This window comes from Chionomys nivalis, chromosome 2 (genome assembly GCF_950005125.1).
Source record: "Chionomys nivalis chromosome 2, mChiNiv1.1, whole genome shotgun sequence".
NCBI lineage: Eukaryota > Metazoa > Chordata > Mammalia > Rodentia > Cricetidae > Chionomys > Chionomys nivalis.
The window spans coordinates 82,888,808-82,904,554 of NC_080087.1; the positions used below are offsets into that span (position 1 = coordinate 82,888,808).

At 52.3% G+C, this 15,747-nt stretch overlaps 1 protein-coding gene across 3 annotated transcripts in view; it reads right to left on the reverse strand.

Moving 5' to 3' along the window:
- Window positions 1–4: 4 nt before the first annotated feature.
- Window positions 5–15,747, reverse strand: part of Ryr1 (ryanodine receptor 1) — a 126,507-nt gene continuing 110,764 nt past the window's right edge. For all 3 annotated transcript variants that reach the window (XM_057761336.1, XM_057761335.1, XM_057761334.1), the window contains 15 exons: window positions 15,299–15,363; window positions 14,512–14,665; window positions 13,704–13,790; window positions 12,497–12,748; window positions 10,842–10,972; window positions 9,698–9,740; window positions 7,661–7,791; window positions 7,502–7,562; window positions 6,997–7,143; window positions 6,306–6,440; window positions 2,050–2,206; window positions 1,520–1,584; window positions 1,330–1,430; window positions 387–438; window positions 5–211 (listed from right to left, as the gene is read on the reverse strand). In XM_057761336.1, the coding sequence (XP_057617319.1) occupies window positions 116–211; window positions 387–438; window positions 1,330–1,430; window positions 1,520–1,584; window positions 2,050–2,206; window positions 6,306–6,440; window positions 6,997–7,143; window positions 7,502–7,562; window positions 7,661–7,791; window positions 9,698–9,740; window positions 10,842–10,972; window positions 12,497–12,748; window positions 13,704–13,790; window positions 14,512–14,665; window positions 15,299–15,363 (1,677 nt within the window). In that variant the 3' untranslated portion in view covers window positions 5–115. The remainder of the gene's footprint in view (window positions 212–386; window positions 439–1,329; window positions 1,431–1,519; window positions 1,585–2,049; window positions 2,207–6,305; window positions 6,441–6,996; window positions 7,144–7,501; window positions 7,563–7,660; window positions 7,792–9,697; window positions 9,741–10,841; window positions 10,973–12,496; window positions 12,749–13,703; window positions 13,791–14,511; window positions 14,666–15,298; window positions 15,364–15,747) is intronic.

Here is a 15,747-nt window from a genome sequence, read left to right on the forward strand (position 1 = left end):
TGGGGTGCAGCATAGGCTTTATTTGTCTAGTTCAGCATCACCTGTGCCAGCAGCCTAGCCAGGAGCTTGCAGTGGGAATAAGGCACTTGAGGAGGGGGAGGGCCAGCTGCAGACCTCAGCTGAGCTGGTCCTCATACTGCTTGCGGAAACAGTCTCCAGCAGGGAAGAAATCCCAGCACCTTTCCTGGTACATCTTCCAGACATACGACTCCTAGGGTTGAGGGGACAAGAGTCATTTGGTCATGTCTCCGAGGCTTCTGCTGCCTGCTGCCTGTCGTCTCGAAGACTAATTTATTGAGTACACTCAGGGTGGAACTCGAGTACAGCCTGCTGGAATGGCTTTCTGTCAGCCATGTCCCCACTCATCCCTCATTAGCATTCCTTACCTGACCGGTGTGCTCTGTCTCATCCTTATTTATCAAATACATCAGGAAAAACCTGAGGGACAGAGGAGACCACAGGGGAAAGGTAAGAAGAACCATACTTGCATTGTATTTAGTTTTGTTTTCTGGTTCTAAGAATGAAACTCAGAGCCCAGTGCATGCTAGGCAGGGGCTCCACCACTGAGCCACACCCCAGCCCCTCACTGGGGGATTCTAGGCAGGGGCTCTACCACTGAGCCACACCCCAGCTCCTCACTGGGGGATTCTAGGCAGGGGCTCTACCACTGAGCCACACCCCCAGCCCCTCACTGGGGATTCTAGGCAGGGGCTCTACCACTGAGCCACACCCCAGCTCCTCACTGGGGGATTCTAGGCAGGGGCTCTACCACTGAGCCACACCCCAGCCCCTCACTGGGGGATTCTAGGCAGGGGCTCTACCACTGAGCCACACCCCAGCTCCTCACTGGGGGATTCTAGGCAGGGGCTCTACCACTGAGCCACACCCCAGCCCCTCACTGGGGGATTCTAGGCAGGGGCTCTACCACTGAGCCACACCCCAGCCCCTCACTGGGGATTCTAGGCAGGGGCTCTACCACTGAGCCACACCCCAGCTCCTCACTGGGGGATTCTAGGCAGGGGCTCTACCACTGAGCCACACCCCAGCCCCTCACTGGGGGATTCTAGGCAGGGGCTCTACCACTGAGCCACACCCCAGCCCCTCACTGGGGGATTCTAGGCAGGAGCTCTACCACTGAGCCACACTCACAGCCCCTCACTGGGGGATTTTGCTTCATCACTGAGCCACAGTGATGCTTACCTTCTGATTGGCTAAACATCATGGATACCCACACTCCTTTCCATAACTGGCCCAGGCTTAGTAGCCCTGCCCTGGCTGCTGACAGCCTCCCTCCTGCCCTCTTGATTACCCACCACTTCTCATCCTTACATGTAATTGGCCAGGTTGTGCTCCTCCAGAGTGTGGGTCTCAAATCCATGTGGGGTCGTATCAAAGTAGTCGCTGCCTATCCCGCAGATGAAGCACTTGGTCTGAGGATAATGAAGGATGTCAGAGTCAAGGTCCATATGACATCCCTGGTACCCCACAACCCCACAGAGTCATCCTTGCCCTGATGCACCTCCATGTCCTCCTTCACTTGCTCTTGTTGGTCTCGGAGCTCCCCGAAAGCATCAATAATCAGACCTGGGGTGGCAGGACACAGATCAGGCAGGACACAAGTCAGGACCCTGTACACCCAGCACCTCTGGGCCTTGCCTTTCTTCCATGGGTTCCCGGATCTCAAGATACTTCCCAAACAGAATAGAACCAGGCAGTTACTGAGTACTTCCTATGGGGCAGACACTTCAAAGGAATGCATGGCTTAATCTTCATGGCATCTTAAACACTGTAGCCTTGACTGGTCTGGAGTGTAGACCAGGTTGGCTCCAAGCTTATGCAGCCCTCCTGCCTCCGCTTCCCAAGAGCTAAGATTACAGTCACGTGACACTGTGCCCGGTTTTAACACCTCCATTTTTTTCAGATGAAGAAACTGAGGCTCAGAAAGACCACCAGCGTGAGGTCTTAGGGTAGGAAGAGGCTAAGCCAGGCAGGTAGCCAGCCCCCAGCCACTAAGCACTCCTCACACCCACACACCCAGCCAGCACTGACCCTGAATGATGGCTAGCAGGATGATAATGACGAAGAAGAAAAAGGTGATGTCGAAGACAACCCGGTAGAGTTCATACTCATCACCCGCTGGGTCCTCAATCTCATCCCCGATGCCTCCGCCAGCCCGGACACCCACATACATGTGGAACAGGTAGCACTGCAGAGGGAGGGGTTCACTCAGAAGACAGTCACCATCACCTACCAGAAGCCTGGATGCGGCAGACCTGGAGACACAGTGACGGACACAGCCCTGGCCCTGCCTCTTGCAGCCGGGGAAGTGTCGCTGTCACGGAGGGCTGCTGGTGGCTCACCAGGAGGGGGCTTCTGGGCACGTCCACGAGGAAGTTTCTAGATTGCGTTAACTGAGCTGGGAAGGATCTAGCCTGAATGTGGACCCAGTGTGAGGTGGGGTCCCAGAGTGAATCAGAAGGAGAAAGCACCCCCTTCCTCTGCTTCTTCACTGGGATCTCAGAGTGACCGGTCACCTCACGCCCTGACTCCAAGATGAGCTGACTGCATTCTCACATTAGGGGCGGACATCTTCCCTTTCTTCCACATGCTGCCTGTGTTAGGTATTTGGTCACACTGGGCAGAGTGACTAACTCAAGAGGTCAGAGCCGGGGATGACCCTGGTTGGTACATCTCGTGTTTGCCTGGCACGCATGAAGTCCTGGGTTTGATTCCCAGCACCACATGAAACAGAGATGGTGGCACATGCCTGTCATCTCAGGTGGTGGCAGGAGGATCAGAAGTCCAAAGTCCGCCTTTGCTACACTGGGGATTGGAAACAGGACAGGTGACAGGAACAAAGCAGTCAGGCTGCGCTGGGGAGGTCCACTGTGGTCGCTGTGAACTGGAGAAGGCACAGGAGCCCTCACAGGCTGGGTGAGGATCAGAAATGGCTCAGATTGCCTCAGGACGGCAAACAGAGTGACTTCATACAGGAGGACAAAGCTTCCCTGGAAGCTGAAGGAAGTGTTATGAGAATGGATTGGGTGATGGGAGAGAGTGTGCTGGGCAGTCAAAAACAATGTGGTATGTCAACACTGGGGAGGAAAAGATAAATATTGGGGGGCTGGGTGTGCAGCAAGGCCTGGGTGCTCTAACCTCTCTCTCTCTCTCTCTCTCTCTCTCTCTCTCTCTCTCTCTCTCTCTCTCTTTCTCTCTCTCTCTCTCACACACACACATTCACACACAGACACCAAAGTTTTTGTTTTGTTTTGTTTTTTGTTTGTTTGTTTGTTTTTTTCTGAGACAGGGTTTCATTTCATTATGTAGCCCTGGCTATCCTGGAACTCACTCTATAGGCAAGGCTAGCCTCAAACTCACAGAGATCCTCCTGTCTCTGCCTATCAAGTGCTGGGATTAAAAGTGTGCCCCACCACTGCCTGGCTACACCAAACTTTTTAAAATTTCTTTTGGGAGGTAGGAGGCTGGAGAGTTGGCTCAGTGGTTAAGTGCACTGACTGCTCTTCCAAAGGACCCAGATCCCACAAGGTGGGTCACAGCCATCCATAACTTAGACATACTTTAGGCAAAACACCATGTATGCATGAAAAAAGAAAAAGAAAAAAAGAAAAAAGTTTTTTGTTTTGTTTTGTTTTGGTTTTGGTTTTTCATTCTTTTGCTTCCATGAGGAACTGAAATAAGGTTGGTGAGGCTGAGGAAAGGCGCCACTATGAACAAGAATCAGGAGGGAGATGAGGCATGGGCGGTCATGTGGGTTCTGTAGGCCCTGGTTCGAGTAGTGGTCAGAAAGAGGACTTCTGTAGGAGGCAGCATTAATTCAGAAGGTAAGATATCAGGTGAGGGGTATGGACGCTGCCTGGTGCAGGGCAGAGAGAGGTCGATGCAGTGGACCAGAAGTGGGAGGAAACGCATGGTCCTAGAGGAACTGAAAAAGAACCAGAAAGCCAAAAATCGAAAGCGGAAAGGACTGTGGTTAGACTCAGGTAGCGCCAGCTCTTCCCTGCTTTTGTAAGCCATGGTGACGTGATTCAGCCTTCTCCACTGGGTGTGTGGGTCACCAGAAGTTTCTAAGCAGAGGCGGGGGAGGGGCTGGGTCATCTGGCACGTGGGACAGACTTCACACCCGCTTTTTCTGTGTTCCCAGGAGGTGAGAGGTCCCGGTTGTGTTGACTAAGAGCTCAGCCAGTGACAGTGATGGGGAGCAGGCTGTGGGGCTGGACTGCAGCCCACGAGCAGGAGCCCATGAAGCCAGATCACAAGTCATCTTCTGGCACAAACCCCCGAAATGATTCTCTTGATTGTGGCCCCGCCTCTAGCACATCACAGTCAGTGTGAGTTATCATCGCCATTGTTATAAAAAGAGAAATAGCCGGGCGGTGGTGGCGCATGCCTTTAATCCCAGCACTTGGGAGGCAGAGGCAAGCGGATCTCTGTGAGTTTGAGGCCAGCCTGGTCTACAAGAGCTAGTTCCAGGACAGGCTCTAAAGCTACAGAGAAACCCTGTCTCAAAAAAAAAAAAAAAAAAAAAAAGAAAAGAAAAGAAAGAAAGAAAAGAAAAAGAGAAATATGTGCTTATGATTGAACAATGGGAGAAAAAAGTTTTAGCTGGGCAGTGGTGGCGCACGCCTTTAATCCCCACGCTTGGGAGGCAGAGGCAGGAGGATCTCTGTGAGTTTGAGGTCAGTCTGGTCTACGGAGCAAGTTCTTGGACAGCCAGAGCTACACAGAGAAACGCTATCTCAAAAACCAAAAACAAACCTTTGGAGTAGTCTCCTTACCTATGTAGCTCAGCTTGGCTTTGAACTCATGATCCCCCTGCCCCAGTCTCCTGAATACTGGCATTGCATGAGCACATTTTTGCTAAACCAAGGGCCTTGTGTTCTTCCACTGACTTACACCTCTGACTCCTAGTCTAAGACTTTCAAGGCTTGTGGGGCTAGGCAGTCCCTCGCAGGCCTACAGATCTGTCCGGGAAGTCACAGGTGGCCTGGCTAGAGGGTGTAGGTGTGTTGCTTGCTCCAGATCATCCCATTCAAAGAGTACAGAGAGTGCTTCGCCTTTCCAACTGTAACATGCCATTGGTGCTGAGGATGGACCCAGGCCTGCTAGGTCACAGTTCTACCACCCAGCTGCAGCCTCCTAACCGACAATCTGAAGGCTTTTTGGTTTGTTTTGAAACAAGGCTTCACTGTGCAGCTTTGGTTGTCAAGGAACTCTCTATGTAGAACCACGCTGGCCTTGAACTCACAGAGATCCCCTTGCCTCTGCCTCTCGAGTGCTGGGATTCAAGGCGACAGTTACAGCTTTAACAGCTGAAATGATGCTGTGTCTGGTCCTGTTCAAAGCGTCTTTGCTGCACCAGCTGGCAAGCCCTCCTCACACCCACGTGACAGAGATGCTGCTATTTAAGCCCCTTCGAGACAGGCCGTGGAAGCTTAGCATTTGGGCTAGTTTTATGTCAGCTTGTCACAAGCTACAAATATCTGAAAGAGGGAACCTCATTTGAGAAGATGCCTCCATACGACCGCCATGCAGGGCATTTTCTTTTCTTTATTTTTTAAAAGATTTATTTATTTATTTATTTATTTATTTATTTATTTATTTATTTATTATGCAACATTCTGACTCATGTACGCCTGCACACCATGTGGTTGCTGGGAATTGAACTCAGGACCTCTGGAAGAGCAGCCAGTGCTCTAAACCACTGAGCCATCTCTCCAGCCCCCCAGGGCATTTTCCTAATGAGTGATTGATGAAGGAGGGCCCAACCCATTGTGGGTGGTGCCACCTCTGGGCTGGTGGTCCTGGGTCCTATAAGCAAGCAAGCAGGCTGAGCAAGCTGTAGGGAGCAAGCAGCATCCTTCCATGGCCTCTGCATCAGCTCCTGCCTGCAGGTTCCTGCCCTGCTTGAGTTCCTGTCCTGACTGCTTTTGATGATGAACTGTTACATGGAAGTACTGTGAATGAAACCCTTTCCTCCCCAAGATGCTTTGGGCCATGGGGTTTCATCACAGCGACAGTAGCGCTGGGGTCACGGGGTTTCATCACAGCGACAGTAGCGCTGGGGTCACGGGGTTTCATCACAGCGACAGTAGCGCTGGGGTCACGGGGTTTCATCACAGCGACAGTAGCGCTGGGGTCACGGGGTTTCATCACAGCGACAGTAGCGCTGGGGTCACGGGGTTTCATCACAGCGACAGTAGCGCTGGGGTCACGGGGTTTCATCACAGCGACAGTAGCCCCAGCTAAGCCACTCAGTAACCTAGACCAGCGCGGGAAGGGCTCACCGTCATCATGTCATCGCATTTCATATCAGGCTCGTCCTCGTCTTCGCTCTTGTTGTAGAATTTGCGGAAGAAGTTGAAGGCCACCACCGTGTACAGATAGACCACCACGGCCAGGAGCCCTACGGTCATCACCAGCTGGAGACAGGCAGGCACAGGTCAACGTTTCGCTCCTTCTACACAGCAACCTCAACTCTCAGACTCCTGGATACTGGAGCCTCTTCTGCATTCCAGCTGCTTGGCTCTCCCCTCCCCTAAAACGGCCCTATCCTAGCTCTGGTGTGGTGGCACACTCCTTTAATCTCAGCACTCGGAGGCAGAGGCAGGCCGATCTCTGAGTTTGAGGACAACCCGGTCTACAAAGCAAGTTCCAGGACAGTCAGGGCTACACGGGGAAACCCATCTCAAATAACCTCCAAATAAAACACAAAAATAAACCAAAGAATGCCCTAACCTCCTGGCTCAAAACCCTTCCAGGTTGCCATTCCCTTTGCCCTGCCCCTCAAAAATGCACCTTTGCCCCGCCCCTCAAAGACTGCTCCACCCTCACCTCCCCCGCCCACGCAGGCACGCAAGCACGCATGGGCCGTTATCATGTGGTCTTCCCCAGGAGTTCTTGATCACCACCGCCCGCCTTGCCCCCCCCCGCCCCTCCCAGATTTTCTCTCAGGTCCCTGCCAGGTCCTCTGCACACCTGCTTTCCGTTGTGGGTGACAGACGAGAGGATGGTGCGCAGCGTCTTGACCCCCATGGCGATGTCCAGGAGGTGGGCAGCAAAGAAGAAGTTATTGTAGTGTCCCAGGAGGGACATCACCATGTACCAGCCCAGATATAGGAAAGACTGAGAATGAAAGGGACGGGATCAGGAAACATGGAAGGATGCCCCAGTTCAAGGACAGATGCCTAGGGGGCTGTCTAGGGGAGCATCTGCTTCAGAGCCTAGGGAGGAGGGAGCGGGTGGGAGATGAGCGAAGAAGGACCCACGGCAACGGATGCTTCGGGGACAGGGAACCTCAGGGTGAGAAGGCACTGTAGGAGCAAGGCACCCTAGAATCTTTCTGGGATCGGGGAGACCTGGAACCCTCCCAAAGCCCTTCAAACAACAGGAACGTTGCTATCCTAGGGGCTTTGCGCGGACTGTTCCCTCATCCAGAGACATTGCTCTCCTGCCACATTCCCTCTCCATAGCCCCCGCTCACATTGTCTGTGAAGATGACTCCGAACTTCCAGATCTGGTACTTGACATCGATGGACATGATCCTGAGGGAACAGGGAGAGGGACACAGCCAGATGGCTGGGTATAAGACACTAGCCCCGTGTGCCCCCTGACCCGCCCCCGGCTGATGTGTCTCTCTCACCATGTCAGTAGCCCCGGTGGAGGGTCAGGTTTGCGCTCACTGTGGGCTGTGATCTCCAGAGAGGCCAGGTCCATGCCCAGCAATTCCGCAATCCGTTCCCGCCCAAAGATGTCCCCGTGTTTGTCCAGAACCTGCAGGAGAAAGCCTCAGGCCATGAAGACAGGTTGGAGCTGGAAAAGGGGACATTGCCTGTATAGGGGTTCCAGGGATGCTCAACTTTGCTTGAAAAATAGGGGGAGCATTTTTCTTGGAAGAAGGACCTGGTTTCTGCAGGTCACTAGGAGGAAAGTCCAACATCCAGCAGTGACAGCAGCCAAACTAATGGCGGCACTTTATTGTTGGGGAGGGGGCTGATAGCTGGGGCTGGTGGGATGTTCACTTCGCTCGCCGTCCCAGCCACACCTTGCCATTCCCACATTCCTACCCCAGGCACTTGACACGTTTCTACTGGGCTCACTCCAGTCCTCTCCAACAAAACAGCAGCCTTCCCTGGCCAACACACTCCTGCGAATCCTCGCTGAATTAGTTTTTAATACTTTTTGTTGTTGTTTTGAGACAGGGTCTCACCATGCAGCTCTGGACAGCCTGTAACTCACTCTGTGAACCAGATTGAGCTCAAACTCACAGAGATCCACCGGCTTCTGCCTCCCAAGTGCTGAGATAAAAGGCATAGTGTCACTGGGCTATTTAGTTATTTTTCTAAGTCTTATGCATGTGTGTGCAGTGCCCATAGGGGCTCTAGGAGGGCATTTCTTACAGGAGAACTGGAGCTACAGGCAGTTGTGAACCACCACGTGGGTGCTGAGAACTGAACCCAGGTTCACTGTAAGAGCAAGCAGTGCTCATAGCCACTAAAGCCATTACTGAAGCCACTATTATTTTTTAAATACTTATTGCCAAGTTCTATTTGGGTTTACTTCTTTCAAGATTTACTGTTTATTTAGCTGTATGTGTGCTTGTCTGTGTGAGTGTATGTCACACATGTGTGGGTGCCCATCAAATCCTGAAGAGGGTCTCAGATGCCCTGGATCTGGAATTACATGACGTCATAAGTTGCAGATGTGGGGCTGGAAACTGAAACTGGGTTCCCTAGAAGAGTAGCAAGAGTTTTTAACTACTAAGCCATCTCTCCAGTCCATCCATCCTTCATCTATTTGTTCATTATCCATCCATCCATCCATCCATCCATCCATCCATCCATGATCCATCCACAATCCATCTACCCATCCATCCATCCATCCATCCATCTATCCATCCATCCATCCATCCTTCATCTATCTGTTCATCATCTATCCATGCATGCATCCATCCATCTATCCATAATCCACCCATCCATCCATGATCCATCCACAATCCATCCACCCACCATCCCTCCCTCCCTCCATCCACCATCTATCCATTCATTATCTATCCATCTGCCCACCACTGATCCATCCATCCATCCATCCATCCATCCATCCATCCATCCATCATCCATCCATCCATCCATCATCCCTCCATCCCTCCATCCGTCCATCGTCCATCCATCCATCATCTATCCATCCACCTATGTAGTTGCTGGTTTGGGGTTTGTTTGGAGACAGTGTCTCATATAGCACAATTTAGTCATGAACTCATGATGTAGATGAAGACAACTTTGAATTTATGATCCTCCTGCCTCCACCACCTGAGCACAAGCATGCACCACCTTATTTTATACTGTGTTGAGATTGAACCCAGGGCTTTGTGCATGCTTGGCAAGCACTCTACCAACTGCGCTACATCCTCGGGCCCCCAAAGGCACGATTCTTAACTGTGCTCACCACATTGTTGCTCATCTCCTCTCTCAGACACCTACAGACTGAATCCTCACCCTGTGCCCTTTATGTGCGGCTTCTCTTTAGAGAAGGAACATGATCACCTGCCCAAGTTCTCTAGAGTGGCACTGCCCCTTGCCCAGATTCCATACAAAACAAGTTCTTGGCAAAGCTGGGAGTGGCCTGCTGGCAGCACGGGACTCCGCCCAGGAGCCCTCCCTTCCCCGCACTGTCCCCTCACCTTCCGCTTGACAAACTTGTCCCAGTAGTTGCTGGGGAAAGACCTGTCAAGAGAGAGCGTGGGGAGGTTAGGGTGGCGTGGCGGACTGAATGAGATCGATCCCCAGAGCCTTTTATATTTGCAGACGTAGTCCCCAGCTGATGAGCTGGTGGGAAAGGGTTAGGTGTGGTCTTGCTGCCACTTTGAGGTTTCCAAATCCCACACCAGGTCCGTCTCAGTCCCCCAACCCCTCTCTGCTGCGTAGAGATCAGGATGTAGCTCTCAGCAACTTCTCCAGCACTGTGCCTGCCTGACCGCCATCATGCTCCCACCATGATAATAGACGAAGTCTCTGAAACTAACTAGAAGCCAGCCTTCAGTTAAGTGCTTTCTTTGATAAGAGTTGCCTTGCTCATGATGTCTATTCAGAGCAATGGAACACTAAGACCCGTGGGAACCTGCCCCGAGCTCCTGAGTGCTGAGGTACCTGTGTGAGCAATTACACCTGACTCTAGGATCTATTTAACATTATTATTATTATTATTATTATTATTATTATTATTATTATTATTATTTTATTTGTATGGGTGTTTTGCCTACACATGGTTTGGAGGCCAGAAGTGAGGGTCAGATCTTTTGCAACTGCAGTTACAGATGGTTGTAAGCCACCATGTAGGAGGTGGGAATTGAACTCAGGACCTCTGGAAGAGCAGTCAGTGCTCTTAACTGCTGAGCCATCTCTCCAGCCCTCTCCACATTACTTTTTTTTTTTAATCTACTGATCAATCCACATTACTTTTTGAGACAGTTCTCTCATTGAACCCCAAGGTCACCAATTGGCTAGGCTCCATCAATCCTTCTACCTTTGTCTCCTAGCCCTGGGATTCCCTGCACCAGACAGTCACACCCAGATTTTTATGTCACTCCTTGAGGATCTGAACTCAGGTCCTCATGGTGAGCAGCAAGGATTTACTCATCGAGTCATCACCCCAACCCCACACCCACAGGAACTTCAAGTGTCCATCGGATGGAGAGAATAATAAGCCTAGGGAGAACAAGTCAGGCCATGGGGCTGGAGCCTTACTCTTCAGAAATCCAGGCCCGTACTGGAGTGGAAATCTAGCCCTGTTCCCTCTGCCACCCTGGGGAGGGTCTAGGCACTTACGGCGTATTGAGCACCAGGCGGTCCCACTGTCCCTTCACATCATCGTCCTCAGGCTGCTCAGTAATGTAGAGGCCGTCAAACTCCAGCTTCCGGGCCAGCTCCTTCTCCCGTTTAAAGATCACTAGGGGAACCTAGGCACGGAGGGAGGCAGAGGTGACGGTTGGCATGAGCTATGCAGAAGCCATGCGACCTGCCTGGAGCCTAGTGAAGTTTTCAGGGTAGAAAGTGCAGGTTAGGGATAGGTGGAGAGATGCAGGCAGAGGGTGTCATGTGGGTGGGGAGGTACGGGCAGAAGTGGGTGACATTATAAGGGAAAGGGCAAGCTGGGGGCACCCCAGTTGTCTGCTGCAGGCTGGGGCTCTAGCGGAGAGGTGTTAACTCAGGTTGTAAGGTGAATAAGACAGAGGCAGGTGGAAGGGTGTGGAAGAGGGGTGAGCAGCAGGCATGGCGTGCACAGAGCTCTGCTCATTCAGCAAAATTACAAGATTTACACAAACTTCTGGACGTGCAGAACCCGTGAGACACGGCGTGAGACGTGCCTTGGGGGGCACGACATCTGACATGAGACTCCAGTCACATCTGAGACCCCAGAAACGCCCCAGTGACAGACAGATCTATTTATGTGTCTTCCTTCCTTCCTTCCTTCCTTCCTTCCTTCCTTCCTTCCTTCCTTCCTTCCTTCCCTCCCTCCCTCCCTCCCTCCCTCCCTCCCTCCCTCCCTCCCTCCCTTCTTTCCATTTAGACTAGGCTATCTGCCTGGCTCTGCCTCTTGAGTGCTGCTGGGACTAAAGGTGTGTGCCACCATGCCTGGCCTTGTCTTCTTTGTTTTATTTTTTAAAATATAACCCACAAGTCCAATTGGCACTTTCCATATACACATGGGTGTGGGCCCCTCCCCTGGAGCATGGGCAACCTACCCTAGACCATACTCCTAAAGAAAATGGTCTTTTTACCCCTTAGCAATCATCAGTTGTCAACAGCTACTTGGCTAGGGGTGAGGGCTTGTACGCCCAAACCCTGCTTATTTTGGAGACAGAAGCTCCCTACGTAACCCAGGCTGACCCAGAACTTAATCTCATCCGGCCTCCTTGGCATTATAAGCATGCACCAGTATGGGACTGACTTCACAGAGATCTTTTTATTCAAAAAAATATTTTAAGTGTGGGTCTATGTGTTTGTGAGTGTATGCTATTATGTGTATGTAGGTGATCATGGAAGTCAGAAGAAAACATCAAATTGCCTGAAGCTGGAGCCACAGTCTGTGAGCCACTCTACACAGGTGCTGGGAACCGAACATAGGACCTCTGCGAGAGCAGTATGTGCTCTTAACCGCTGCGCCACCTCTTCACCTCCCTGCTTCACAGAGATCTTAATTCAAATGATTAACAGGCAGACAATAATATTCCCCACAATAAATTTGCCCCCTTGATGGGAAAATGAACACAGCCACGTACGCACAGCGAAGATAAGATGGAGTTTAGCCCGCCAGCCGTGGTCTGCATTAGCGCCAGCCGTAGTCTGCATTAGCTCCCTTTTGCCAGAGTAGCCTCAGTCCTGTACTGGTTGGTTGTCTTTACCCATCCTAAAGTCTCCTGCCCCCACCGTTCTCCTAGGTGCCCTGCCGCCCAGGACCACAGTCACAGGTCGGGTCTCACCTTGAGACAGTTGTAGCCAATGATGCAGAGGAAGGCCACCAGCGTGTGCAGCAGGCTCAAGCACCGCAGCGCGGGTTCCATGTAGCCCGTGCTCTCCTCCAGGAAGTAGTACACCATGTTCTCATCCTCATCACCTTCCATGTCCTCGCTCGCACCGGAGCCCCAGCCAGAGCCACCACCAGACCCTGCCCCTGACGTGTCCCCAGCTCCGGAGCCTTCTATGTCATCCTCCCCTGGTGGGGAGTCTGAGACCTGAAGTGGGGTCAGAGGTCAATCAGAGGGGACCCCGGTGGCCCCTGGCCTGTCATGCCAAACTCACAATCAGTAATAATACTTATAAGACTCTTCCTCCTCAATTCTCTGTTAAACAGAGTCTCATTGGGTATCCCTGGCTAGCCTGGAATTCACTGTGTAGACCAGGCTAACCTCAAACTCAGAGAGATCTACCTGCCTCTGCATTTTGAGTGCTGGGACTAAAGGCATGCACCACCACTGCCATCAACACTTTGTTTTTTGACGTAGGACCTTGATAGCATTGCCTGGGATTTGCTATATAGCCCAGGCTGGCTCAAACTAGTGATCGTCTGTGTCAGCTTCCCAAGTGCTGGGATCAAAACATGCGCCACCAAACCTGACCCTGGTACCCGCTTTTAAGTTCCACAAGTCTCACCTATAAATGTGGTTTTGACCCCATTTTGAGGAGGAGGAGGCAGGGAGAAGCTACACATTTTCTTACCATCACCTGTCTCTGCCACACCCTGTGTGTTGTTATCTAGCCCCTCCCCCAACAGGACCAGGAAGCCCCCTCTGGCTTCAGGAGGCCTGGTTCCTAGCCCTCCCTCTCTGTTCCATGAGCTGCCCACTTTCTTCTCCGCACACACACCTCCTCAGCTGGCCTATGGGTGCTGCAAAGGGACTTCTCACACCTGGAACTGCCTGACAGGTGGCCAAGCTGTCTGGGAAAGCAATTCTGTGTCCCTTATTGAATGCATGCAGGCATCTGTCCCCCACGGGTCCAGCCACCCCCACTCAGACCCACAGCGTGTCCAGACCCAGCTCTCTAGTCCAGACTCCCTTAAGAAGTCTCAGTCTGGAACCTCATCCCTTCCCTGAAGGGGGCTGGGCCCTGTGGTGTGTTGAGCCTCCAGCCTCCCTGCTGGGCGAGGATCTGACCCTCCCCTGGGGCCTGGGACCACAGCATAAGCACCTTGTAAAACAGCAACATGAAGTTGATGGCGAATGCCAAGAAGAGGGCCAGGAACCGCAGCGTGTAGAAGTTCCGAGACAAGTAGTTCTAGAAAGAGAGGAAGAGCGGTCACAGTGTGGCCTCATCCCTGACCACATCTCACTGCTCACCCACAACCAAAGAACCCAGCCTCGACTGGCTGCTCCTACACTCTCCTGCCGTGATGGCCCTTTACAAATGAAGAAACTGAGCCTCAGGGAGGGAGGTGCTGTCTTTCTCAACGTCATACAGCCAAGGAGCTGCAAACCCACTACTTGGGAGAAGGGATCCCAGAGATGGAACTTGGGACTCTCATAAGAGGCAAACTCTCTGCCACTGGGCCACACCCCAATCCCATACCTGGGGTTTGACTACAGGTCAACAGGAGTCCATGTCCCAGCCCCCACGCCACACTGCTTCACGGTCTGCCTTACCAGAAGTGGAAGATGGCTTCTTCATCACGTCATCTCTCCCCACCCCCACTTCTCCTATCCCTATTCTCACGGCTCCTCACAGACCGGCCTTCCATTCAACCTCCTGTCCTGTCCCCAACTCAAATCAGGACTGGCCTGAGGTGGAGACAGGATGTTATCTCCCAGACACCTTCCTCCTTCAGGGACAGACGAGATGGGTCTCGCCCAGGACCTCTGAGGGTCTAGACCTCCCAGCTGTGCCTGGGGACAGTTCTGCCCTTTCTTTAGTGAGTTCCTCTCTGAGATGAGCTTGGAGCTGGGAGAGCGGAGTCCTCTCAAGAAGAGAAAGTTTTAGGGTGCCCCTGCTGGGTCCTCACCAAGAATTTCACCCTCTGTACTTCCAGTTCCCCCCAAAATTCTTCCAGGCCTGCACCTCCAGCTTCCTCCTTTTTTGGAGGGGGCGGAGAGGGTGTCTTCTTGGGGGGTTCTGGAGGAGGCTCGGGGACTTCTTCCTTCTCTCCATTCTCAGTACTGTAGGACACAGAAAGGGATCAGCGGACGCTTGGGCAAGTCATTCCTTCCAAGTCACTCATCTGGGGGCCATCCTATGCCAGGCAGGCCAGGTCTAGATGGTGCTGGGAACGCAGACAAGTGAGGCCCTGCCCTCACAAACTCCAGTAAGACAGCTGAGTGGTGTGGGTAGGGGCGGGGCTAAACAAAGCAAAGTTACTCCTTTGCAGGAGTAGGGGTTAAAGCTGGGCCCTGAACGTGCTGGGCATGCTCCGCCTCTGAGATGCATCAGTTTTTCCTTGTCATTTTGAGACTTCTCAGTAAGTTGCCTAGGATGGTCTTGAACTGCTCCGATGACCCAGGCAGGCCTTCAGCTTTTGACTCTTATGCCCCTTAGATGGGATTACCACACCCGATCAAAATAACTTCACAGAGAGAAGGACCCACAAGCACAGCAAAAGATTCAGAGCTAAAAGGAGCACCCTATCTCTGTTGCCTTTCTTGAAGTCTCTCCTCTGACCCCAGGTGTGGACTGAATGATGCAGAGGCCAGAGGCCAGAGAGTGACCAGTACAATTTGGGCTTGACCTAAGAAGGCCCTCAATTCAGAAGGGTTGAGGCAAGGGTCTGGCTCCCTCCACTCTGAGACACTCACTCGGCTTTCTCAGGTTCGGGCTCCGGTTCTGGTTCTGGAGGGGGCTCCTCTTCTTCTCCCTCCACCTGGGGATAGGACACAGATCTGAGCCTTCATGGTGCTCACCAGTCTCTGTCTAGTCTGTTACTCTCTGGCCTCACTTCTTTCTCCCTGGGTAACCAAAGTGTTATCCTTACTCCCCTCTACCAAGGAAAGGGGGATTAAGTGAGAGTCTCATTGTTAAGAGGGGAGTTGAGGCTCACAGAGATAAGCTGCCTGGTTTGCAATCCAGTGCAGAATCAGTCTGAATTCAAAGAAGTTTTTGTCTGTTTTTGGTGGGTTCTTGCTATGTAGCCCAAGCTGGTATTGAATTCCAGGTCCTCCTATCTCAGCCTCCCTAGTGTGGGAATCACAGGCTTGTGTTAACATGCTTGCTCAAAGATGCTCTTATCAGCCGGGCGGTGGTGGCG